Here is a 25,430-nt window from a genome sequence, read left to right as displayed (position 1 = left end):
TGTCCTGCCCAGAGGAGCGTGGCCTCCAAATTAAATCATTATTCATCACCTGGAAAGTTCATCAACAGCTGTGAGAGGTCAGCTCCATCAGGCCTCCTCTCCCCTCACCTGGGAGCAGCCACTCCATTAGGCTGCCTCAGAAGGAGAGACAAAGGAAGCGACGGGGCTCATTATATCAGCTTTGCTGGAAGCCCAGCTCCATCAGACACGCCATGCCCCCGGAACTGTGCTACCTGGTACACTGTTTAGAAATCTGTGATATAGTTTTGATTTCCCCACCCCTCTGCATCACTCTTTCCTTGCGTGTCATGTAATTTTTCTTTCAAGATTATAAGCCTGTGAGTAGGGACTTTCTTATTTCGTTTGTATGCAAAGCACTCTGGGAGCCCTTTTGGCCAAAAAGTGCAGTACAAATGTTCGAAATAAAAAGGAAAAGAGATTTAGTGTGTTACCATTACTCAGAATGACAAAGGTATCTGATTACTTTTAGAGAGCTAAAGGTGCTAGCTGGTGCGTGGAACCTTTTGGCTCTGGACTCCAGATGCAGCCCAATCCAATGTACGTTTACTTGGAAATATATTACCCCAAATTCTATGTAATACCTACATGGAGCCATTGGAAGCAGTCATTGGAAGTTTCAGTATACTGAAAACAGCAAAAATATTTTGTAAAATAATCAATATTGGGCAAGGAATTGGGAATTTTAGGATCGATATCATATTGTAAATTTTCTGTTTTAGAGTCTTTCTCCGATACAATACATAGCAATTTCAAAATAATGGATCTGGTAAACCTCATCCATTAACATTTATATCTGCTTTTTATATAATAATCTTAAGAATGTCTAGGTAGCAACTAATTGTTTAGGTTTAACCGTTTAAGCTTTATTTTGATTGTACATGAATTTGTATTATATTTAGGCGTATCTCACCTTTCTTATTAGGCATATTACTGATCAAAATGCAAGGAACCCACTTTTAAGAGATGGGTACAGCTTCAAAGCTGGTTAGTAAATGGTTTGTTGACATCATGGGCTTCAGTGACATTACCAACACCCATGGGCATAGCCATGATTTTTGTTATTGGGGTGAATAGGACATTGCTGAGGGGGCAGAAGCTCAGATAATTGAGAACTTTCAATGTTTTTCAATAATATTTGTGGAACTAGCTGCCCCTTGCCCCCCCAGCCCGCCATTGGCTATGCCCATGCCAATGCCCCTTGAGACCACTCAGACAGTGGGGTGCTGGAAACCTGGCCAGATGTGGCCATAAAGATGAGTTAGGCTTGGTGGACAGGAGTTGTACAGGCTTTGAGTGAACTATTATCAAACAGGTGGGGCTCAGAAATAAAGGTAGCTGCATGGAATAATAGCCATTTGTCCTATTTATTGCAATGAGCATACTTGATGCATAATGGGGAAAACTAGATTCTTCTTCTTGCCATTGTTTATATCCTCCCCCCACAAAAAATCTGGCCAGTTTACATAGACAGTAAAATACACAATACAATTCACAATAAAAAAACCCTTTAAAAACCTCATAAAGGAAAAAGCCCTGTAAAAAAAAATCAGAACAACTAAAACCAGGACAAAACACAGCAAGGGTGAACTTGATGTCAAAACAGAAGCACTCCATAGATTGTAATTAAAAAGCCTGGGAGAACAGGAAGCTCTTCACACAGATCCAACCCAATTTATTTATTCTCAAAATGCAAAAGCCCAGGATAATATAATGAAATTGATAACCAGCAGATTGAAAACAAGCAAAAGGAAGGACTTCTTTATAAACTGGATAACTGGGCAGCACTCCATCACCACAGGATATTGTAATGGCCTCTAGCAAAAAAAGACATTAAAAAGATGAATGCCTGCCAGATAAATATACCAGGACTACTAGCTATAGCAGCTGAAAGAATAGCCAGAGTTTTCAAAGATGCTTCTGCGTAGCAGATGCTGGGGATTAATGGGATCAATATCACCATCATCATAATATCCTGTTTGTGAACCTCCCTGAGTAATAATACGCCTGGCCACTATCAGAAGATAGAAATCTATATTCTTGCTATGGCTCATATGGCCTTCCCCCCTAATTTAAGTAAAATTAACCCAGTGTCAAAGCCAGTACTAAGCAACCAGATAATATGAAGACTAGACTCATGTCCAACACACTTGATTTGCTGCCACATTATATATACCTACCCACCGACCATCTGATTGCCAGATTAAATTCCTCAGGTAGGAAGGAACCTTGAGCCAGTTACTGCATCACTCAGTCTAGCCTACTTCTCAGAGGTGTTGTGAAAGTATGGGCAGAATAGAATGATATACAGTGGTACCTCCGGTTACGAACTTAATTCGTTCTGGAGGTCCGTTCTTAACCCAAAACCATTCTTAACCTCAGGCCTGCTTTCACTAATGGGGCCTCCTGCTGCCGCCGTGCCACCGGCACATGACTTCCACTCGCATCCCAGGGCAAAGTTCACTACCAGGAGCACCTACGTCCAGGTTAGCGGAGCTCTGTTACCCGAAGCGTTTGTAAGGAGGATGGTACGTAACGCGAGGTTCCACTGTACTCTATCCTAAACTCATTGAAAGGAGGTTAGGATGGAATTAATAAATAATTGTATAAAATTATATTAAAACATATGTCTCTTTTGGTATTGCATGGTAATGTGTTACTTTAAAACTGTGTAAAACCAAACCAGTAATGATTACAAGATAGTTAATAGTTTATATTAATTGCAGAACCTATACACTTTATCAGTTGAGCCATCTGAAAGGGCAAAGGACCAGAGGGCTAATGGTGGACTCTCAGGAGTGATGTGAAGCAAACATCCAGTGTATCTTTTATCTTTCAAGGCGGATGTGTTTTTCAAATAAAATAAAAAATTGAAATGTTTACATTTTATTTCTTTTACAACACTTCTCCATACAGACCTGCCTCTTCCTTCCTCACTCCAGCTGTCCTTTAGTATTTTTCCTTCCCCTACCTTTCCGAACACAATCAGGTTGTGTTAAGATAGGCTAGAATTATCTATGTACTCAGATTTAGATTATCGTAAATAGTTAATCTAAGTAGTACTGTAGTATTAGTTTTATATGGGTACACATCTTAAGCAAGGAAGGAAGTGGGTGGAGGCAAATAAGCCATTTATCACCACCCTCATTTTCATTCTCAGAAGTTTACAGAAGGGAGAATCACCTGCATTACTATATGCATTTTACAGCCTCTCACTGTGGATACTGCCATCATCATTAAGCCTTTATGCCAGAATGCTTCATGGATTAATATAGTAACATTGGATGTGAATGAACTGCAGTTCATCAAAAGTTGAACTGGGATGCCATAGCAACTGTTAGGATGACTGGCCTTTTAAATGCAGAAAAGGGAGGGGGAAGTGCACATGCTCAGTGGGGCTCTCTTTGTTTTCTGGTCTCATTTTTGCCCATGCTGCTGGTGGAGTTGTAAGGCAGCCTCTCCAAACCTGTTGTGGACTATTGGTGCCATCAGCACAAGTGCACTGGCTGGAGTTGATGGGAGTTGTAGTCCAAAACAGCTGGAGGGTTGGGAAAGGCTGCTGAAAGGTTTGGATAGCCAAGATAACCCTGTGCGATAGTGGGATGTTCACTTGTGGGTCAAGTTTTTAAAAACCACAGGCAGCTTGGCCTTAACTGTAACACTCAGATACTTTGTACACCACAGAACCAAAACAAAGAACACTGTAGTTTTTCTGAACAGAACCAGAGATTAAGGACCAGATTGGTCAGCATTACCTAGTGGTTAGAAATCAAAATTAGTGAGCAAGCTTTCACATTTTCCACGACTCTTCATCAAGCAGGATGTTAACATTGTTGTATACCACCCCAGTCTCCAAATTGTGTGAGATTCCAGGGGTTCCAGGAACTTACCCAGGGTGCATGTTTCCTTGTAATGAGGGACAGTGGAGACTGTGGTGTCTTTAGGATATATGGTTTCTCATTACCAGCCAGATGAGGGACAGGACCCACCCATTTGCTCTCTGGAACAAAGCCATTTCCTTTGTTTCCCTAACCACTCATACTTAGGGGCTATTAGCTCACCAAGAAGCTGGTCTGGCTATTCCAACAGTTGAATCCTTGCTGTACTTAGTAATTCTAGTACTATGAATAATCTTCTCTCTCTCTCTCTCTCTCTCTCTCTCTCTCTCTCTCTCTCTCTCGTATTGCTTTATCTTTGGGCCTCATTTGTCCTTTTGTAATCTGATTGGTAAATTTAATGTACTGAATTTAAAAAACAAAAACCTCTTGGTGTACTCAAACTGCTTAGGTATGGTCCTTAACCCCTGCTTCAAGTGCCACTAGAATCATTAGCCTAGAGTTGCTCCTCCATTTTTATGCAGGGGACAAGCAGCCATCAACTCTTCCCTACTTTGCAGACCCCACACCATTCCCAAGTGCCCTGTAGTCTGCAACAGTAAAAGAAGAGGAAGGAGATGTTAAGGGGGCAGTAGAGGGAGAAGGAAGATGGGAGAGCTCTGACCTGTGAATGTGAACTCTTCTTTTGTTTACAGAATGAAATTTATGATCCAAGCCATTGCTATCTCTGCAAATAGTTTACTTTTACTTTACATGCTGAACTCTCACACAAACAGATCAATCCCACAAGATAGCTGATAAGATGACGATACCTAGGTCATCATTTCCTGTGCATTATTTTACAGGTCGTGGATAACATTTCCCTTTGCATGCACAGGTTCAGTATTATGACATGTCATGTCATTAACTTTTTAGTTAATGGCAGATAACCATATACAGCAAGCCACCGTTAAAGATGTGCAAGCATTCCTGACTTCCTCTTCTATTCCAGCTCCTTGCAAATGTTTGCTTCTAAGAATGAAACATTCTGAACACACTTTCTGCCTAAGGCTTAATACTTTGAGGAAGTCTTTAAAACTTATTTTCACAATGGCCCAAAGCCAGAATCTCTCGTATCTATGCCCTCTGGCAATAACAATGATTGTTATCTCTCCTTCTCATTTGCTGCATATAGAACAATTGCATTGCAGGAATCAAGGGACACTGTATAAAAGGCTCAGTGACAGGGTCCTTCCTTCGCATGCAGAAGGTCCCAGGTTCAATCCTTGGCATCTCCAGGAAGGGCTCTGGAAAGACGCCCCCCTCCCCTATGAAATCTTAGCGAGCTGCTGCTAGTCGGGGAAGCAACTGAACTATGGGGACTAATCAATGGTCTAATGTATTTGTTTTATTGTTATACTATACACATAAACATCGCAAGGCAGAATGCAAAAAAAGTGTAAAATTGCACTGAAGCATACTTACAGATAACATACAGAATCACAAGTAGGGAGAGCACTGTTCCACTCAGGTCCTGCTTGCCAGCTTCCCATAGGCTTCTGGTTGGCCAATTGGAGCACAAGATGTGGGACTCAATGGGCTTTTCACCTGCTCCAGCAAAGTTCTTCTTATGCACTCATAAAGACAGCTTCGTATCTGCTTCCTTTCTATGTCATCAAACGTTAGCCAAAACAAGACTACAGCATTGTGTTGGGGCCCAGGCAGACAGATTTTGCAGGAGATTTTCAGAAGGAGCTGCCAGAATCTGTCACGGGGTCCATCTGTTTCTGAATATGCCTACAGCCCTCTCTAGACATTGGTATAAGCACTGGCTTAAATAAGTTACAGCACAAGTATATCAGCATTTAGATACCTGCATGGCAGGGACTGGGCCCTCCCCTGCCTTTCCCCAATCCTTGAAGTATGCTGGAGATGGGGGGCAGCAGCAACAGCTAAGTGTACATGATGTGGGCAACAGATGGTCCAGATGTCTCTAGCCACTGGCACACACCAATGGCATCATTGGTTTAGCAGCACTCGGAGGCCTAATAAACTTCTGCACCCCTGACATTTCCCATGCTTTCCCCATGTCTGGATCAATGCGCTCCTTGATCTGGCAGCCCTTCCTATTGGCTTTTTATAAGCCTCAGTAGTATCCCCTCCATAATTCTGCCCCAGAAAAAAAGAGTCTAACAGCCAACTAATTTTAGCTCTTAAAGTGAGACACAGAAGGAGACCATTGTGAAGAATCAAATAACCATGCTTGGTTACAGAATGTAAAAGTTTACTTACATAGAAGATGATGAAAAGTCTGACTGACTAATGTTGCTGTTGAATGACAGAAATTAAGGATGAACATTAACTTTATTTTATGCTTGTCATATATTCTCATTGTGTTGTTATTAAAAGATAAGGATCTGTGCCTCATTGCCAAAGGGAAGATTCTATTGGTTTCAGTAGGGTGAAAGATTTTATCCTGGATGTTCTCCAGAGACCTTTTATATATGACTCACATCTCGGACTCTCACACTGGGACTTGAGCAGGGCTTCATGTAAGTTGTAATAGAGGATGAATGCTATTGTCATGGTGATGCACTTGTAGAAATAAAAAGCGTTTATAGCAGACGAGCTTCTAGAATAAGTTGGTACATATATTTATTTTGATCTCATTTCCTATTTTTGCACACAGACAAGCAAGCAAGTAAGCAAATTGCCTGGGATTTGTAATAATTATTTTTTAAATAAAAGAAGTAGTAAAACTTTATGTGATTCTCTTATTGTGGGTATAATATATATATTATTGGTACTGGGTATTGTTCATTGAACTATGGGCATTATTTTATATTCCCTGAAACTTTTGGTGTGTTTTAAATGACCTGTAGGTGTTGAATTGATTCATTTTTGTATTGTAATGCATTATAACTATGGTTAATGTACGGTATGTAATTGTCTGTTCTTTGACCCACTTTCAACACTTTGGACTAGGACTAGGACTAAGCTGCAAATGTTGACTTTACTTTCCCCTTTAACACACATCATATATGCATGCATCATTCTCATTCCGCCTTATACCCAAAATTCAGCACATAAGAATATTCCAGACTATTGGGCCCAATATATTTTTCCTAGGCTGCATTTACTCTAAGCATCAATACCAGAGATGAATATATGCTGTTGCTATAGGAAACAATGAGAGGTTGAAGTGTTAAGAGTTGGGAGCATATCCCTTACTGTAGCATTTAAATGGAACATAATCAAATACTGTCCAAAACGGTTAGTAGAGTATTGCTAACTAAAATGTAAAAGTTGAAGTCTGTTTCCTAATGAGAGACATATACCTCTACCCCATCCTCTCTAATCTACCTGATCTTGCTCAATCATAACCATTTTGAAGGAAGAGTAGGATACAAATGTAGAAGAAATCAATCAATACTTGTCACAACATACTCTTCCCCCTGAAGAGAAAATGGAGGGAGCTAACACCTGAAAGAATGTCAGAGGTAGATACCTTGACATTAGAAGGACAGCTACCCCCCTCTGTAATGTGCTGCAGGAAATGGCACCTTTATTCTCTTTTTGCTACCACTCAGGCAAGAGTAAGTGTCACTGGGGTGTGGAAGCACAAGCCTTGAAGAACTGGAGGTTTTGACTAGGCTGCATATTTTACCCAGCCACACCTTAATCGGCCTTGTGCCCAAATTTACAAGAATTAAATACTGCATTGTATATTTCCCTTGTTGTTGTAGGGTTCGCATTACACCAAGGACTAATTCAATTTAAAAACATCAATGATTATTGAAAGTTGGCTGTGTTGGTTTCTTCAGGGTTCAATATACTCACCATAATCTGTGTTGGCATGAAGAAATTAATCACTGGAATGCACTAACTGTTATAAAACTTTAAAGTAAGCTGCAATTAGAAAACCAGTCAGAGATCACAATATTAAGGAAGAAATTATTCTCTTAATTTATGTTAGTGTAATATTGGTGTAATATCCTTTTCCCCGCCCCACTGACCTATTTGGTTAAATAAGTTTTGCAGGTTTTTGAAGCGCTGACAACAGAGGCACTGACTACACATTACCATATATGCAAACATGAATGTGAGAGTCCCCAGTGCTGGCCTTTTTTTTCTTTTTTGAAAAGCAGCTTTAGGAAGAGAGAATTTGAAGCAGAGCAGTGAGGGGATTGGGGGAGAAGAGAAGGTACTTAACTCTTCCCCTGCCTGTCATTTATAAGCTCTAAACAGATTCCCTCCCAAACTGTTTTATGTATGCAGAGTTCAAAATGTGTGTTCGTGTGACATGTTTGTGTGTGTAACCATCTGAGGGTGCTTTGGAGCAGATTATCTGTGTGTGGTGAAAGGATTAAGCACCTTCTCTCTGCTGCTTCCCATCTCCAATTTCCCTTCTCCTGAAGTTGTTTTTAGCAAAAACAACTTGAACCTAGTGTTCAACCTGTTTACTCATAATGCATAGCTTTGTGACTGAAGCCCACTAGTCTCAAGATGAAGGGCCAGGATGGTAAACATGTATATAGGCAAGCCAAGTGAAAAGATGCAACCTTCTTCCTATTGTGACATTACAACACAAACAATGTCCTGTATTTATGTGTCTGGTCCCACCATTAGTAGGAATTAATTTAAAAGAAAAATGGATATTACAAAATGTTTCACTTCCCTCTTTAATGATTCAGTTCCTAGCAGGCTGAATCTAAAAATAAAATGTGAGTGATTGCCACATTCACTCAGCTGTTAACATCTCTTCACTCAAAAATGTCTTGGCACTGGACTGCAAATGTAGTTTTTGCATGAAATATGTGCTCCTAAATTTGGACTCTTACGACACAAGCATTTGGAAATATTGGAAGTGCGGGAGTTAGAATTTCTAGCAATTTTCAAAGTGTGTTAACTTTCTCTATCTGCAGAGAAAGAAGTAAGAGGAAGTGAAAAAGATTACACAACAAAATTATGAAGGAGAGCAGCAACACCATCTTACTGCAGTTGCTATATGTGGAGAAATGCCACCCTATTTTAGGGCATCACTCCTGTCCTTGAATTGCTTAAAACTCCAAAGCCAATGTCAAAATATTGGAAATTAGGATAAGGATTTTTCTACATTAGTCTACATTGGGCTCAATGGCAGATACATGTTCAGCAGGACGCAGCAGGCAGAAAAGAGAAGCAGGGCCACCTACTATTAATCTACTGAGAAGTAGGGATGGGGGAGAAATTTGGTTTCGTTCACATATTTCTGCAAACTTACCTAACTTGCACTTTTTGAAACAGTACACAAACTTAAACATGAATTTTGTGGAGCTGTTTGCCAAACAAAAAGTGTACAAAAAGTTGGTTACATTCATTTTTGCAAGCACTGTATGGCTTGCAAAAATGTGTATGGGTAGCAAAATGGTATTAAAATACACATATTAGGAGAAATGTGTATGTGTATGAGGATATTTGTTCTTGGGGGGAAATTGCAGTCATATGGCAAACTGAAGACTGGAAGAATGAGAAACTCAGAAAAAGATTCATCCATTCCTGCTGAGATGCCAGTTCCATCATGCTCCTCCTTCAATTAACTGGTGGTTGTCCTTCTATCACACTACAGCAGAGAGAGAAAAGGGAAGCAGGGCTACTCCACCTTTACTTGGAAAATCAGCAACGTTTGTTTCCTTCTCATCTTCTACTGTTTCCATTTCAGCTGGTGATTATAAGAACTTTGTAACTAAGAATTAGTGCCTGAGTATATTTCTTTCCCTTCTCCCTCCCCAATGCCTTTTGCGTTGCAAATTGTAGCTGTTCTGCAAGCCTCTTGCAGCCAAAGAGTAGGGTAAAAATAAAAAATGGAAAACTTGCATGTGGGAAATAGCCAAAACAAATCCAGCACTCAGACAATGCTTCCCTATCCCTCGCCTCACTTCAAACAACTGAGGTACATCATTTGTTTTGATGCAAATCACTGAATGATAAATGATGGATGCGCCCATTTTCACACACAGCAGGGCTGAATCAGAATAGAAAACAGATTTTCTAGGATCTGGCAAATTCCTCTCCAGGGTTGGAAGACTGACCTGCATACGCCATGCAGCACATGAGCAAATATAGTCTCTGCCACTATCATAGCATCATGCATGCCGCTCTGCCACTATCATAGCATCTATGTATGTAGAATTCTCTACCTCACTGTAGTACTTTTTGGCATTATAGAACAGATGCCATTGCAAGAGGCTTTGTGCATGGGCTAAAGCACAGGGGAAGACTGTGGACATCTGTAATCCAGAGTAGGTTGGATGGATGTTGACCTCTATATGATATATGAATGAAAAATCTAGGCCTTGCAATTTTTTTCAAAGGAGAATCCATTTGTTCCTTGGTAACACTCCTATTTCTGTAGTCCAAGTGGAAGTCTGCAATAAATGGCTTGCAATAAATGCAATGAAGGTAGGCTTAGTTAAATGAAACAAAGACATTCGATGTTGTAGAGAGCAGACCAATAATTATTAAGACCAAATTGTACTGTGTCCATGTCTGAATTGTGGAAAGACAGAGCAGCTGATTACAGATCAGAAAAGGATGCAGGTATTCATATGATCATCATCATTTGTTCAAGACCAATGATCTAAACAAGACTAACATGTTAAAGATTACCCGCATCATCTGCACAAATACAAAAGTTTCAGGATCTAAGTAATCAAGAAGCACTTTAATGTTGGGCACCTTTTCTAGTAGTCCAACAAGAAGCTCTTAGAGCGTAGTGCCATGCATATGTACTTGGACATATCTCTTGCTATGTTTGCTATAGACTTTACACATTTTCTGTTCTTAGTTCAATGGAGCATCACATCCCAAAGGAAGCAGTTCAAACACTTTACAGTATTCACTCTGTGTATTCTCCTTGCATCTGTTGAATGACCTTAAGAATACGGAGTACTTAAACAGAATCCAGCCTGTAGAGATTGAAAAAGTGATGTAATAACATGTTCAGAGAACACCTGGAAAAGTAAACATATGAACTTTATTATTTGCTTTTGATGCTTATCCTAAATTTATTCAGCCAGACATCACAAAGAGAATTGATTTGATTCAGCATGAGAGCAAACTTCTTTGATTGTGCATCTTATTTCTGTGAAAAGTAGATTCGCTGATATGAGGAAGAGGTAGTGTTGGGCTCTGATAATGACACGTACAGAAGCTTATTCCCTAATCCTTTCCCATTCTTTTCTTTGTTTTTTGGCAGTCATAATTTTAGACACCTAATAAGTCAATTTCTTGAAAGAGTAGCTTCCATTTGTCAGACTTTGCCAGTGTGAAGCTATTCATGTTAACACATTAACCTGATGGAGAAGCACTTGCTAATTTCCACATTTAATCTTTTTGAACCTGCCTTTCCCAAACTTCCCTCCCCTAACTGGGGTCCAAGACTTGAAATAAGTCCAACTAGGGAGGAAACTGAGGTTTGGGAAGGAGTCATGGTCTGAAAAACAACAGGTAGAGGAATGGCTAGGAACTCCCCTTCTGCCTGTCACTTTTCTTAATCCCCCCCATCCTGCTTGGCAGCTAGTCGGTGGCAGTCTATATATGAAGACATGGGTCTGTTGCCATCCTGTCTTTTTCCACTCTTGAATTGTTAGGCATCATTCATCACCAACACATAGTATCCAGCAGGCATCAAATTCCTTCTTGGATCAGCCAAACTGTGCCTAAACAAACTCAGACTTTGGTAACTTAAAAGCACTGATCCTTGATTAAAGCAACCACTAAGTTGTTCTTGGCAGTTGTAGCACATATTTATGGAGTATCTGCCCAGATCCATTTGAGAGGTGCTGTGCTGCCCATAGGATGGCTTGTGATCCAGCAGAGGTGTCTGCTAACCTAAGAGGGGGCCCCTTTCCCGCTGTAGACCTCATGTCACCTTCCATACTATTCCGGAAGGTCCCACAATCCCCTGGGACACAGGGGGCTGCAGCAGAGAAGGGAATTTGTAGGAAATCATTTGCCCACCTCCTTTATCAGCAGATGCCTCTGTCAGATAAAAAAAAGAGAGCATTCGATGAGCAAGATAGCAACAGTGGATTTTGACTACACATGCAACATGTTCAAAACACAATGTTTTAAAACATGTGCTTAACTTCCATGGAGGCCTGTCAGAAAATGAATTACAATTCCAAATATTGCTCATGTAACACTGTATGTCTAACTACTGTTTGCCAAGCAGAACACCTGAGGTGGAAATTATCAATGCCACATGTCTTTAATAGATGTTGACATGGAAACATAGTGTATGAAAGTGGAATTAATATACAGTATTAGGTGACTTATCATAGCATATGCTGAAAATGCAGATGTTATAGGAAATCATGCTAAACAGTTCCCCATAAGGCATAAGTCTTTATCAAATGTGGCCAATAAAATACTTAATGTGATCCAGTCTTAGATCAAAGAACAAACCCATTAAAGAGATAAACTGACACTGGTAATACTACCCATTTCCCCAAAGGAGGAACATCACTAGGGGGTGTTGGTGGAACAAGGGGTAATGTACCAGAACAAATGAAAGCATGAGCCCTCTAAATTTTACGTGTCATCATGAATTTAGGAAGCATAAGGGCCATCTGAACAAACAATTGTTCATTTACCTACATATCTGAGCTAATAAATAGGTGTTTTTATTAAGTGAATTCCTTAATCTGGGGCTAATGAGGAATTCACTCCCTGAGCAAGGAGTTCAGGATTTGACCCTGGTAGAAGGAGCTGTGCTTGTGGGTCTACATTCTCAAGTACCAGCATATTGTCATATGTGCTGTTTTTTGCAGTGTTGTTTGGTGATCAGTCAAACCAATGATCGCCCATGCAAGTCCTGTTCCACTCTAGGCTACAGTTCCAACACCACTCAAATCTGCACTGAGGCCGAGGACACTTCATATGCATGCATCCACCTAGAAGAAAAACCAAAACCAAAAGTAAGAAACTGCAAATGAGTTCATAGGCAAAAGTGGATGGATGACAAAAAATAAAAATAATGGGCATATAATATTTAGAATTTACTATGCTTGAGGGTGTGGCTTGGGACAGAGGGTCCAGGGAGAGACCAAGGGCCTAACAGAAAGGCTTTTGTGCAACATTTCGCCCCTGGGCCTGACGTCCCTCCCCCGAGCTGTATTGATCAGTATTGAATACCGATCAATAAACTTACCATCCTTTTCCACTGGAACATGACACTTAGGGCATGGCTTTGTTGTTCTTTTGATTGTTTCTTTGGATGCCTCTTCCCATCGAGCCTGTAGGGCTGCGTGCTCATCAACTCCATATCCCTGTAAGGGGGGGGGGGGAGATGAACAGAATGCTGCTCAAGCAGAAAATAGGACACGTGGCTGTTTCTTTCAGTTTGATCCTTCTATGCAGATAATGAGGAGGGCATATATTACTTCCACCTGACCAGAGGAGAAGTTTCCAAAGAAGCAGCCCTGTTAATCTCTTGCCACAAAGCCAACATAGAGTCTTGTAGCACACTGAATTCTCTCTGTAAGGAAGATGTGAAGAAAGCTCTGCTGTAAGCCAGAATATCATCACCACTGTTGAGGAGGGCTTGGTTTTGTACCCATTTTACACAAATGAAGACTAAAGATGAAAAGACCATCGAGATAAATCTATCAGTAGGGTCCTCCTTTCCATCTGTTGACTATGTCTGGTTCATATGTATCTGGGCTGGTGACTGGCTTCAAGTCATTTGCCTAATCAAGAAGAGAAGCATCAGGTAAACTGGGTGTTTTCAGCTCCAAAGTGATGCTGTGTCCATGATGGAAGGGACAGGGGCCTGCACCCCACAAAGTCCATCACTAGCCCATTTCTGAAGCAGCCAGTTGAACCAAATCACACAGTTAAACAGTTTCCTTCCACCTCTCCTTCATTAGATAGATAGATAAATAGATAGATGGGAGGGGGAAAATATTACATGAAAATTAACCAGTGTTAGAAAGATAGAATTGTGGAGTTGGAAGGGACCCAAGGGTCATCTAGCCCAACCCCTGCAATGCAGGAAAATGCAGATTGCCCAAAAGGGGATCAAAATGCTTTACATTGGTGTTATCAGCACCATGGTTACAACTGAGCTAACTGACTTTGACATAACCTTGTACTAAGTTTCCCTCTTTCCTTGACATCTTCCTCCTCTTCTCCAGTATGACAGATTTATTCTTTTATGCTGTTTCTCCCAGTGACATTTCATTATGCCATGTTACTCCCCCTATAATAACATCAACCAAGCTGCAAGCACACAGAAATCATTTGCATCACTTCTGCATACCAAAGCGCTTGACATTTATGTATTTTGTAACTTGATAAATGGTATTGCGTGACTGGGTATTATTATCTTAGCAAAACAAATCAGCCCAGCATATATATTCACCATCTTCCAGGAATCACCACAATTAACTTGTTTTGGGAAAGATCATCGCAAAATCCCACACTGAAGCCAAATTATGAAATTGTGACTACCAGTTATGCATTGCTATATGATTAGGAAACCATCACCTGTGTGTAAAAGACCGCCTTCTCAATCATGCATACCTGCAGCAAAAACAGATTAGACAGCTGTTGTTCAGCAAGCATGAAGCATCGCTTGGTCAGCAATGACTATAATAGTTATGAACTTCTTGCCATCTTCTGGTGATGGCAAGAACTGCAGGCTGAAAGCAATTCTTGATGATCATGCTCTCTTCATCAACCTGTTTTGCAGATCTTTTCGTTTTGCCATCAGGACATGCTTTGGAATGATTAACAGTACCTTCTGCCTTTCCCTAGCCTGCTTTTACATGAAGGAGAAATGATTCACACTACAATAAAATAAATGTTACGAGATTTGAAAGGGAAATGTTTAGCGTCTGTGCCAGAAAGTTACTAGAACAACTAAGGATGCTTCTAGAGAACCTGTTTATAGAGCATTCATCCTGACTTGCTTGCATAAAGTTTGTGGGTAGGTTATATGAAGCAAATGTTACCTCAAACTTTGCAGTGCATTTCCTCATCACTTTCCTTTATTGCAAAAAGTACAATGGGTGTGTGTGTGGGGGGGGGGAGAGAGCTGGTTTGTTTCACAAGAAACAAACACCAAAGCAGCTTTACTTGTGGAACCTGAATTTGCCAGTATGTGACTGAATTCCACCCCCCCAAAAAAAAAATCAAGGGTCTGGAAGGTTTAAGAGTATAAATAGCAGAAACCCTAAGCCCACTTCCTATATATCATCGTGTTAGGAACATCTGATCTTGACCTAAGAAGGTGGCTACATTAGAAACATCACTTTTTGAACTTCTTCAAATGTATGTGGGGTAATCTAGTGGAAGAAGAAGCACCCCCACTTCCTCACGTGTTGTCCCTCTTTGGCTTCCACTCATGTGAGGAAAAACGAGCAAGGCAGGTCAAATCCCATGTACATTGGCCCAACTACATTAAGCCAAAGCTCCATCTAGTCTAGTGTCCTGTTAGACAGTGGTGAGACAGATGTTCATGGGAAGACTTTCTTTTCCAACTATGATTGCTGATTTGATTTAACTGATGAAACACACCTCTGTCAGCTGGTCCTTGTTCTCAGTGTACACAGGATTTGTCCTGCCCCTCTTGTATTTCTTCACACAAGTGAGTGGAACCCAAAGAATGACTGTATGAGTCAGGAAGTGGAGGTGTTTTCTTCTTCTACTGGATTACCCCACATACATTTGAAGAAGTTCACAAAACAACTGTTTTCACAATAGGATAGGAGAGCAAATACTGCAAACAGTCCGTTTTACACACCTTTGCAACTAGTGCCAAATTATGATGCCCTCTCTTGAAGAAACTTGAAATATATGTGCAGGTAAGCATAGAATAGAAATATCCTAGGGTAGTTAGCTTCTAGCAGGCACTGGGCATATATCACTTAACACAAAATACTTTCTAAGTGGAATCAAAATGGCAGATAAGATTCAAACTGTCAAAAAATAACATTGTAAAATTTTAAGGCACGAAAACAGTTTGGTTGCATTTAATAAATCCTTGGATCACTTCAATTCCTCTAAGAAGTATGAGAGGCTTCAATTTTTTTTTCTTTAGCTCACATGTGTTCTCTATAGTAACATAGTGCCACCATGTGGTAAAATACTACGAATGCACCAAAGTAAAGCGAAAAAGCCCTCAACTGAGAGAGAAGTCACTGAAGGATTAAATCTCTCTCTCTTTCAGTGTACAGTGGTACCTTGGGTTACATACGCTTCAGGTTACATACGCTTCAGGTTACTGACTCCGCTAACCCAGAAATAGAACCTCGGGTTAAGAACTTTGCTTCAGGATGAGAACAGAAATCGTGCTCTGGTGGCAGGAGGCCCCATTCGTAAAGTGGTGCTTCAGATTAAGAACAGTTTCAGGTTAAGAACAGACCTCCGGAACGAATTAAGTACTTAACCCGAGGTACCACTGTATTTGTTGTTGTTTAGTCATTTAGTTGTGTCCCACTCTTCGTGACCCCATGGACCAGAGCACGCCAGGCACTCCTATCTTCTACTGCCTCCCGCAGTTTGGTCAAACTCATGCTGGTAGCTTCGAGAACACTGTCCAACCATCTCATCCTCTGTCCCCCCCTTCTCCTTGTGCCCTCCATCTTTCCAAACATCAGGGTCTTTTCTAGGGAGTCTTCTCTTCTCATGAGGTGGCCAAAGTATTGGAGCCTCAGCTTCAGGATCTGTCCTTCCAGTGAGCACTCAGCGCTGATTTCCTTCAGAATGGATCGGTTTGATCTTCTTGCAGTCCATGGGACTCTCAAGAGTCTCCTCCAGCACCATAATTCAAAAGCATCAATTCTTCGGCGATCAGCCTTCTTTATGGTCCAGCTCTCACTTCCATACATCACTACTGGGAAAACCATAGCTTTAACAATATGGGTCTTTGTTGGCAAGGTGATGTCTCTGCTTTTAAGATGCTGCTTGTTAGGATATTTCCGTTCCACCTTAAAAGGGAGCGGGATGTTTGTGTCACAGCCTGAGTATTTCCTGTTCACAGGATGTTTCTGTTGTGTTATTGCTTTCGTTCTCTCTCTGTGCCTGAACACGCAAACAGGCAGTCATGTTTGTTCCTTTGTTCTGACCAATGCTGAATAAACTTCTAAATAATGCTCTCCTGCGTGCATCTTTCGCTGTGCGAATTCTGCTGATAGAGCGTGCATCAGCTCTGGAATGTGGCAAGCTATTTTCTGGAGCTCGTGTCGCTAATTGCTGATACTGTATCTACGGGAGATCAATGGATCGTCCGGAGGTGATGTGGGGGCCATGATGGGCTTTATCTCCCTTGCAGTATCCCAACAACAGGTTTCGGGCCCGGATTCACGGCACTTACAGGAGAGTAAGACTGCGTTGAGGTACGTGGGGCACATGGTTTGTTCATGGGGTACAAAAAAGGTGCATACAGGGTATGGATGACTGACTCTAAGTCCATTAAGTTCACAAAGTGTGTTGAGTACAATCCTAAGTGGGGGGGAAATGTGGGAATTTTCCAGAGTTACCCAGAGGAAGATAAAGGTGATGTGAAAAAAGCAGATGATGTTGAGGAAGCTGAGAAAGCTGAGGATGATGATGATGATGATGATGATCAGAGTTCGGATTCCAGTTCAGTGGGTGGCGCTGCTGCTGGTGTCAGCGACAGTGATGACACAGCAGACTACAAGAGCGCAAAGGCCTCAGTCAGACCATCTGATGCGTCTGACAATGAACTGGAAGAACCACTGTTCACCATTGGTCATTTTTCTCCTAAGAAGGAGGAGATGAGTGAAGAAGACTTGCGTCTAGTTCGCAGGTCTGAAAGGGGCACCAAAGGCAGACCTCCAATGAGACTGGTTGGCAGCAAATGGGTCTTCAAGGCCAAGACAGACCAGAATGGCAAGGTTGTCAGACACAAAGTCAGATTGGTTGCCAGAGGTTTTTCTCAGGTACCAGGACAGGATTACCACGAGACCTACTCACCCACCATCAAGTATGAGAGCATTCGGCTGATGCTCAAGATTGCTGCAGAGGAGAAACTGCATGTTTCCCATCATGACATTAATACAGCTTTTTTGTACAGGGTTTTGGGGGAGGAGCTGTTTATGCTTCCACCTGATGGAATGCAGATACAGAAGAGAATGGTCTGTAAACTGCGGAAATCCTTATATGGTCTCACGCAGAGTGCCAGGTGCTGGAACACAAAGCTCACTGAGACGTTGCTTTCTCTAGGTTTTCACCAGGGCAAAGCTGATCCATGTGTGTTTGTCAAGGAGGAGGGGCAAAACAAACTGTATTGTTTATGTTTTGTTGATGATCTTCTGATGTTTTGGAAGAATCAGGCTTTGTATCAAAGCACCCTAGCTCAGCTGAAGGAGCACTTTGACATGAAGGATCTTGGTGAGGTATCCAACTATCTTTCTCTGCAGGTGGAGAGGGACCAAGCAGATAATTTTCTGGTACACCAAACACAGAAAATTGCTGATGTATTAACCAGGTTGAATTTGGTTGATGCAAACCCAGCAGACACACCGATGGTGACAGGTTACCAGGTAGATAGTATTGCTGAAGCGTTTTCTGACACTACGCTGTACAGATGCATTCTAGGCAAGTTGAATTTCATTGCTAGATGCTCAAGACCTGACATTGCTGTAAGCACTAACCTGCTTAGCAGACATGCTAACAATCCTACTGTTCAGGATTGGAAAGCTCTGAAGCGCATAGCCCGCTATTTGAAAGGGACTATGCACTACAGGCTGAGGTTCACCAGTCAGAAGACTGGAGGTCTTGAAATCTTTGCAGATGCTAGTTTTGGAAGTGACACCACGGATGGTACAAGCACTTCTGGAGTATGCTACATGTACAACCACTGTCTGTTTGACTGGCTGTGCAAGAAGCAGACGACAGTGAGCCTAAGTTCCTGTGAAGCAGAACTCAATGCTCTGTCATTTTCACTCATGGATTGTGAATGGTTGATGCAACTGTTTAAGGACATCAGAGTTTCTGTGAAATGTCCTATACAAGTGTATCAGAGAGTTGCAAGCAAAGAACCAAGCAAAGAACCAAGTTGCAGATTAAGCTACATCGTGCAAGAGAGTGTATTCAGAAAGGACTCATTCAGGTGTCCTACATGGCAGGAAATGAAATCCCTGCTAATCTGTTGTCTAAGGTTGTTAACAGAGAACAACTTAAGGTTTACGTACAGAGGTTGCAATTGGGTTGAACCACAGGTACTACAGGTTACACGGAAAGGGGGAGGATGTTAGGATATTTCCGTTCCACCTTAAAAGGGAGCAGGATGTTTGTGTCACAGCCTGCGTATTTCCTGTTCACAGGATGTTTCTGTTGTGTTATTGCTTTCGTTCTTTCTCTGTGCCTGAACACGCAAGCAGGCAGTCATGTTTTTTCCTTTGTTCTGACCAACGCTGAATAAATAATGCTCTCCTGCGTGCATCTTTCACTGTGCGAATTCTGCTGATAGAGCGTGCATCAGCTCTGGAATGTGGCAAGCTATTTTCTGGAGCTCGTGTCGCTAATTGCTGATACTGTATCTACAGGAGATTGATGGATCGTCTGGAGGTGACGTGGGGGCCATGATGGGCTTTATCTCCCTGGCAGTATCCCAACATTGCTTTCAGTGTATAGATGATGGAAACTCTCTTTTGCTGTGTCATGAGAAGTGTGTACATGAGGGACTTCCGGGTTAGCGCGATCGGCTAATGGCGGATTCCCTCCGAGCTCCGGAGGGAATCGGCTCTGCTGAAGACGGGTCCTACCACGCCGGCAACGTGGGGACCCTCAGAAACCGCAGGCGCGGAAGCCTGCGGACTTGGTGACTCAGTGGGCACCTTTAAGCGCCCTCCCTGACCCACGAAGAGCCTTTTTAAAGGCTACGGAGAGGGTACGGGGAGCGGCATGGTGCTGAGAGTGGACCGCTACTTCAGTGGAGCGAAGCCGCGTGCCATGGCCGGACAGCGCTGACTTTTTCCCCAAAATTCGGACTGGAAACAAATAACCCGTGAGTAGAATGGAATTTGGACTTTAAAATCTATATCTTTGAATTCGGTACAACCGGGGGATGTGCTAAAGGGAAGTCCGCACCCCCCTATCTACAAACGATCTAAAGCAAGGATCAGTGGACTAAGGTGGAGAGTACTGTTTTTGGTGTTAGATAAAAAATATTTCCATGAGTTTGACAGAAGAAGTCTTTGTGCTGGAGAGAAAGTAGGAGTTTTGGAAGCTTTTGTGTAACCCCCCCCCTCCCGAACCCGGGAGCGTCCTGTGTGTGAGCCGGAGGAAAAAGAACAAGGAGTTTGACAGCTGTCAAAGGAGCTGTAAAACGGGCGGCTAAAATTTAAGAACTTTGTTATTTAATAACTTTCTGAACTAAAAGTGTTGCTTTTGAACTGAGGTGGCTGGAAACAACGTAGTCATAAACAACAAAGTAATGGGCTGTTGGAAAAGGACTATCAAGCAACTGTAATCCCCCTGGGGGGAACTAGAGACATTACAATGGCTGCAGAGGGAAAATTACTGGTAGAGATAGAAAGAATGTTTTTTCTCGTGGGAATCCTGCAAGAGCAGAGTACGGCTATGAACAAAGAACTTATGACCTTGAATTCCAAAACAAACGACTCTGCTGAATGCATAAAGGATTTGCCTGATAAGGAATCTGCAGCTGAACCAGAAGAGACATTTTTGGAACAGGTGGAGAGAAAAGAAGGAATGGAAAAAGTGCAGGAAAATATCAATCAGAAGCCCATATTGTCAGGAAATAAAGAAGAAGATCTTTGGATTACAAATCTGCGAAAGATGAGAAAGATGAAGGAGGAAGTCCCGGGAGCACTTGGAATATTGGAATTCAAAAGAGTAAAGAAATATGATTGGGACTTCCTCCTTGAGTATGGGAGATCAACTGACTTTTTGCAGCAACTGCTATTAAGTATCTTGGATGGAAGAAAATATGATGTGACTGAGATAGAATTCCTTCGAGACCTGAGGACCAACAAAAAGGACTACCAACAAAATCGGCAGAGAGAAACTGACAGAGACTTGAAGGCCTCTGATGTGAGGAATCCGGGCTAGGATAATTGCTTGGGAAGGGATGGAAACTGGGGTAGGGAGGGAGGGGAGAACAGAATTTCAAAATTTTATGATTTTTGTATTTGGCCATTATGACATATAATTAACAAAAATACAAAGGGAGAAATTCGTGGAAGGGTAATTAGGTCGACCTTAGAAAAAAAAAAGATTTAATGTTTAAAAGAGAATTGGATAAATTAAATTTGGATAAGTAAAAAGGATTAAGTTTAAAAATAACAATAATATGTTAAAGATGGGAGATAAGAACTTGCTGAACTAATTTTTGGAATTGGGATGTATGAAGAGGGGGTGGGGGGAAGTCAGGGAAAGGGGGTAATGAAAATAAGAGTTTAAAAATATATATGTTTTGTTTTTGTTTTTGTTTTTGTTTTATAAAATGTGAAAACCTAATAAAAATTTTATAAAAAAAAGAAGAAGAAGAAAAAAAAGAGAAGTGTGTACACGATTACAATAAACATTACATTTCTAGAGGGGTAGCCACATTAGTCTTCAGCAGCAATAGTAAAAAGTAATACTACGGGTCACCAATATTTTTGGACCAGTAGGCACATTTGAATATCAAGAACGTGCTGTGGGATCCAGTCACAAAATTGCTACCCGGGGAGCATGGCATAATACAACATGGCTGCTATGGAAGCAGCCATAACTGAAAATGAGAGAGAGGGTACAGTCATTGCTCCCCCAACCCAGACGACATTAGGTTTACCATGCGAAGTCTGCTATGTCCTGCTGGCCTTGATTGTGGAGCTCACACAATATTGTTCTATCTCTCTCACACAGTGATGCTGCTGCTGTCTAATAACAACAGGAAGCAATTTCCTGTAACAGGAAAAATATACAAGGTGGCCACACACTCACTCTCATGCACAGGCTCACTGCAAATATATAGTTCACAGAAACACATGCCCCTCCCTCCCTCCCTCCTTCTCTCACACGCATCTCTCTCCCCCTCTCTCTGCCCAAGTGCATCTCTCCCTCTCTCCCAGACCTCATCAGCCTGCCCATGAGGTGAGGTAAGGAAGCAGGAGCTGGACATCTGGGAGGGGCAGCACATCTAGTCTCCTTGCAGTGTGCCCTATGCTTGTTGGTATCCTCATCTTGCACCTCTGCTGCACATTATTATCTGTTTTGCATCTACCAGTAAAACTTTCTGGGCCAGCCCTATACTAACAAGACAGTCAAGGAAAACTTGCAGAAATCAAAGCCATCTTTGTCATCATGCTACATCAGGTGGCAACTGGCATTGCCCAACTTTAAACAAATCATATATTTATTTGCCTCCTAGCTGTGGCTTTTTGGAGGATTCAGCACACATGTGTTATTGTTTTCTTATAGCAACCTTCTCTAGGTCCCTATGCAAGTAGTTCATAACTGCCCATCCTCTGCAGTCCTGTACATCCAACACAACAAACATTGATCAATCACAACACACAAGTAGCAACCTGCCTTGTACTGGGTTAGACCCTGGGCCCACTAGCACCTTGTCATTTACTGAATGGCAGTAGCTCCTCATGTTTCAGACAAAGTTTTTGTTTTTACTGGTCTCATATGGAAATGCCAGGGATTCAGTTTGGCACGTTTTGTAAGAAAAGCACAAGCTCTGCCACTGAGCTACAGCCCCACTTTATGGTAGTTGCCCAAAAAGTAAATGCCATTTTTGGAAACAGAGGGTCTGTATATACTGTACATACTGCTTGGGGGAAAAAACCTGATGTTACCTTTTCAGTACAGATAGGGAAGTATTTATATCTGAGATGGACTTATTAACATATATTTTGGCATATAATGCCTACTTTTGATCCTTTGATTTCAGAAGGACGAATTCACACAAGAACAGAGGGAAATCCCCTACTCCCACAACTATAAGCACAACCACAGATTGCTGAGATGTGGGTGAAAGTGTTGGGCCCATATTGCTGAACTATTTAAGTGCGTTCAGCTTCAAGATCACATTACTGTTGCAGCAACAAATAAAAGTGAATTTCTCAGTATTCTACTGCCAAAAAGTTGAACTTTAAAGAACTTCCATTTCATTAGGATTAATATATAAATTGGCTCGCTGCTTTACCCCATCATGCTGTATCTCCGTGTTTATGGCTTTTTAATGGGTCTTGACATTATCTCAGCATAATTGTATTGAAATAATCTTACCCACAGTTTGGCATTTAGCCTCATAGGGTGAACAACAGGCCTCAGAACTACTATGAATTTTAAAGATAATGATCAGCTTATGATATTCAGCCCAAAGAAGCCATCCTGTTTGAAAATTCTCTCAGTACTTGGAGAAACAATTTATACTGTTAAATTAAGTCCCGCTTTTTAGTTCCAACCACAAAAGTGTCCTTAGTAGCGAATTAAATGTAAGTTTGTTGGCAAAAAAAGCTGACAAACTTTTTGGAGATGTGTGTTAACTAAATACAATCTCAAAAGGCCTTTCAAAGAGGCCACATCTGTGCTAACCAATGACACTGTTCTGTAAGTTTCTAGAGGAAGAAAGCAGGTAAATTTTTAAAAAAGCAATAAAATCAATAAAATAAAATAAAATCAATTCAGCAACTATGTGGAGTGCAGAAACATAGACATAATCCATAACACCTTTTTAGGTCCCAAATATCTGAAAAACCTCCTCTCTTCCTGCAGACAGTCTTAGATGTTAAGATGTTAAGAGAAAACCCCCTTGGTTCTTCCAGTGCACTCTGATGTTTGAAGAGGTGACGGCCCAGGAGAAAGTGTAGCCCCTAAGTTGTGGAATTCCTTTCCCATAGAGGTGCGTCTGACAACTTCTTCATGTAGTCTTCTTTGTATGCTGAAATCACACCTCTTTACTCTGGACTTTGACACCCAAGATACATATTTTAGGACCCATCCCATTCTCTTGATGATAATCTCATTTAATTGTTTTTAGTACCATTATTTTAAATTGTTGAGACCTGTCCCAGGACCTAATGGTGAAGGGCAGGTAAGAAATCTAATCTAAAAGTTATTTCCCAAACTTCTAGAACTCAGATCTTCTAAACTATCTCTTCAACCCCACTGGTCAGGGCTGGCTCCATGTCTGTATCCCCAGGTCAGGAAGGCTGATGCCTGAGAGAGAAGTTTGTTTCAGCAACAAAGTAGCTCTGACTGAGAGCTTATACATGAACCAGAGGCTTCACTCCTTTCTAGCTCTCAGCCAGGCCCTGACCCAAGCAGGTGCTTCTATGAGCTCCCCCACACAACTATTCTCTCATGACGCTAGCCAGGAACTTTGATGACAGTTTTGAAGTTCCTGCCTGGTTGACCATCTGTCTCTGCTTATGTGGTTCTGGGGGAGATGACCTCCTCATCTGAGGAGATTCTAGGTTTGAAGTCCGGACAGGGCTGGACTCTCACACACCCCAAACATGCAGAGGCCCTTGGTACTGTACTTTCTGGTGGGAAGACCCCTGTGCCCCACCACCTCTGGCTCCCCTGGTGCAAGTGGTAATGACAACAGGCAGCAGGAAGCAACAGCATTCCAGTAGGCAACAAGCACCTGGGTCTAGAGACTGCCATTTTAACTTCCTTGACATAGTGCAAGGGCATTAACAGAAATTAAAATGGCGGTTCCCAGGCCCAGTTACTCTTAAAAAGCAGAGAGCTGGGCAGGTGTCTGTAGTAAACTCTGCTGTGGTGCTGCAACCCTGTCTAAGAATACTGCATGATGATGCTGAGCCTGTCATTGGCAGCCATCCCTTTGGCAAGTGAATGTACAGAATCCTTGCACATCATCTCATCTGCACTGCTCACTCCTCTATATATAGATGTCTGTGGAATGGGACACTTACTCAGCACTGGCAATAAAAGGTGGAGAAGAGCAGGGTTTCTCAGACTTTCCCAGCCAGGGAAGGAGACACATGGAGAGAGGGGCAGTTACCATAATGTTCCCCTGCATTTCTGTGTCTCTCATGATAAGCAAAGCAATTTTGGTGGTTGCAACTCTTGGCCACTGAAAAAACGTGTTTCGCTGTGTCTACACCACGACCTGACCCCTCTCTGGTAATTCATGACCTGGTGTCCCTGCTTGGGCTGGAGCTAATTTTCTGTGAAATGTGCTATGTACCTCTTGGGCTGTGGCTCCTTGAGTTTCGAAGAGCGTGTTGCATTCTCCTTCATGGTATTCTTCCTTACATTCACGGCAGAACACAAACTGGAAAAAGAAGCCAGAAGACATGAGCAAACATCAGAGATAGAGCCATGATAGCACCATCGTAAAGGGTTGTACACCAGCTGATCTATCGTCTTTCTCATCCCATTAAATTCTCATCAGCTCTTCTAATCATGCATCTTATTACACAGCCTGCTCATTAACACGATCCCATTTATTTGTATAATTTTCTGCTAGGAAATAAGATAACTTCAGAAATTGCAGATATCCTTTACAGACTAGCGACCACAATGAAATAAATTTATTTTAGGACAGTGATTTGGAAACTCAGTAACGGGGGCTAAATGTGGCCCCCGAAGCCTCTCTAT

The 25,430-nt window shown here is 41.8% G+C and overlaps 2 protein-coding genes across 13 annotated transcripts in view; both read right to left on the bottom strand.

Moving 5' to 3' along the window:
- AGPAT4 (1-acylglycerol-3-phosphate O-acyltransferase 4) overlaps nt 1-9,950 on the bottom strand; it is a 66,831-nt gene extending 56,881 nt beyond the window's left edge. For 7 of the 10 annotated variants that reach the window (XR_013837668.1, XR_013837669.1, XR_013837670.1 and 4 more), the window contains exon 1: nt 5,319-9,948. The gene's annotated coding sequence lies outside the window, so the exon portion shown is untranslated. Of the gene's footprint in view, nt 1-5,318 lie in introns of all 10 variants that reach the window. The other 3 variants (XM_079971918.1, XM_079971919.1, XR_013837667.1) reach the window with 3 other exon arrangements.
- Nucleotides 9,951-10,829: 879 nt separating this feature from the next.
- Nucleotides 10,830-25,430, bottom strand: part of PRKN (parkin RBR E3 ubiquitin protein ligase) — a 638,032-nt gene continuing 623,431 nt past the window's right edge. For 2 of the 3 annotated variants that reach the window (XM_079971892.1, XM_079971893.1), the window contains 3 exons: nt 25,018-25,104; nt 13,027-13,144; nt 10,830-12,769 (listed from right to left, as the gene is read on the bottom strand). In XM_079971892.1, the coding sequence (XP_079828018.1) occupies nt 12,660-12,769; nt 13,027-13,144; nt 25,018-25,104 (315 nt within the window). In that variant the 3' untranslated portion in view covers nt 10,830-12,659. The remainder of the gene's footprint in view (nt 12,770-13,026; nt 13,145-25,017; nt 25,105-25,430) is intronic. The other variant, XM_079971894.1, reaches the window with a different exon arrangement.

The sequence above is a fragment of the Podarcis cretensis genome (assembly GCF_951804945.1).
Source record: "Podarcis cretensis genome assembly, chromosome: 3".
Taxonomy (NCBI): domain Eukaryota; kingdom Metazoa; phylum Chordata; class Lepidosauria; order Squamata; family Lacertidae; genus Podarcis; species Podarcis cretensis.
This window is presented reverse-complemented; position numbering and strand designations above follow the sequence as displayed.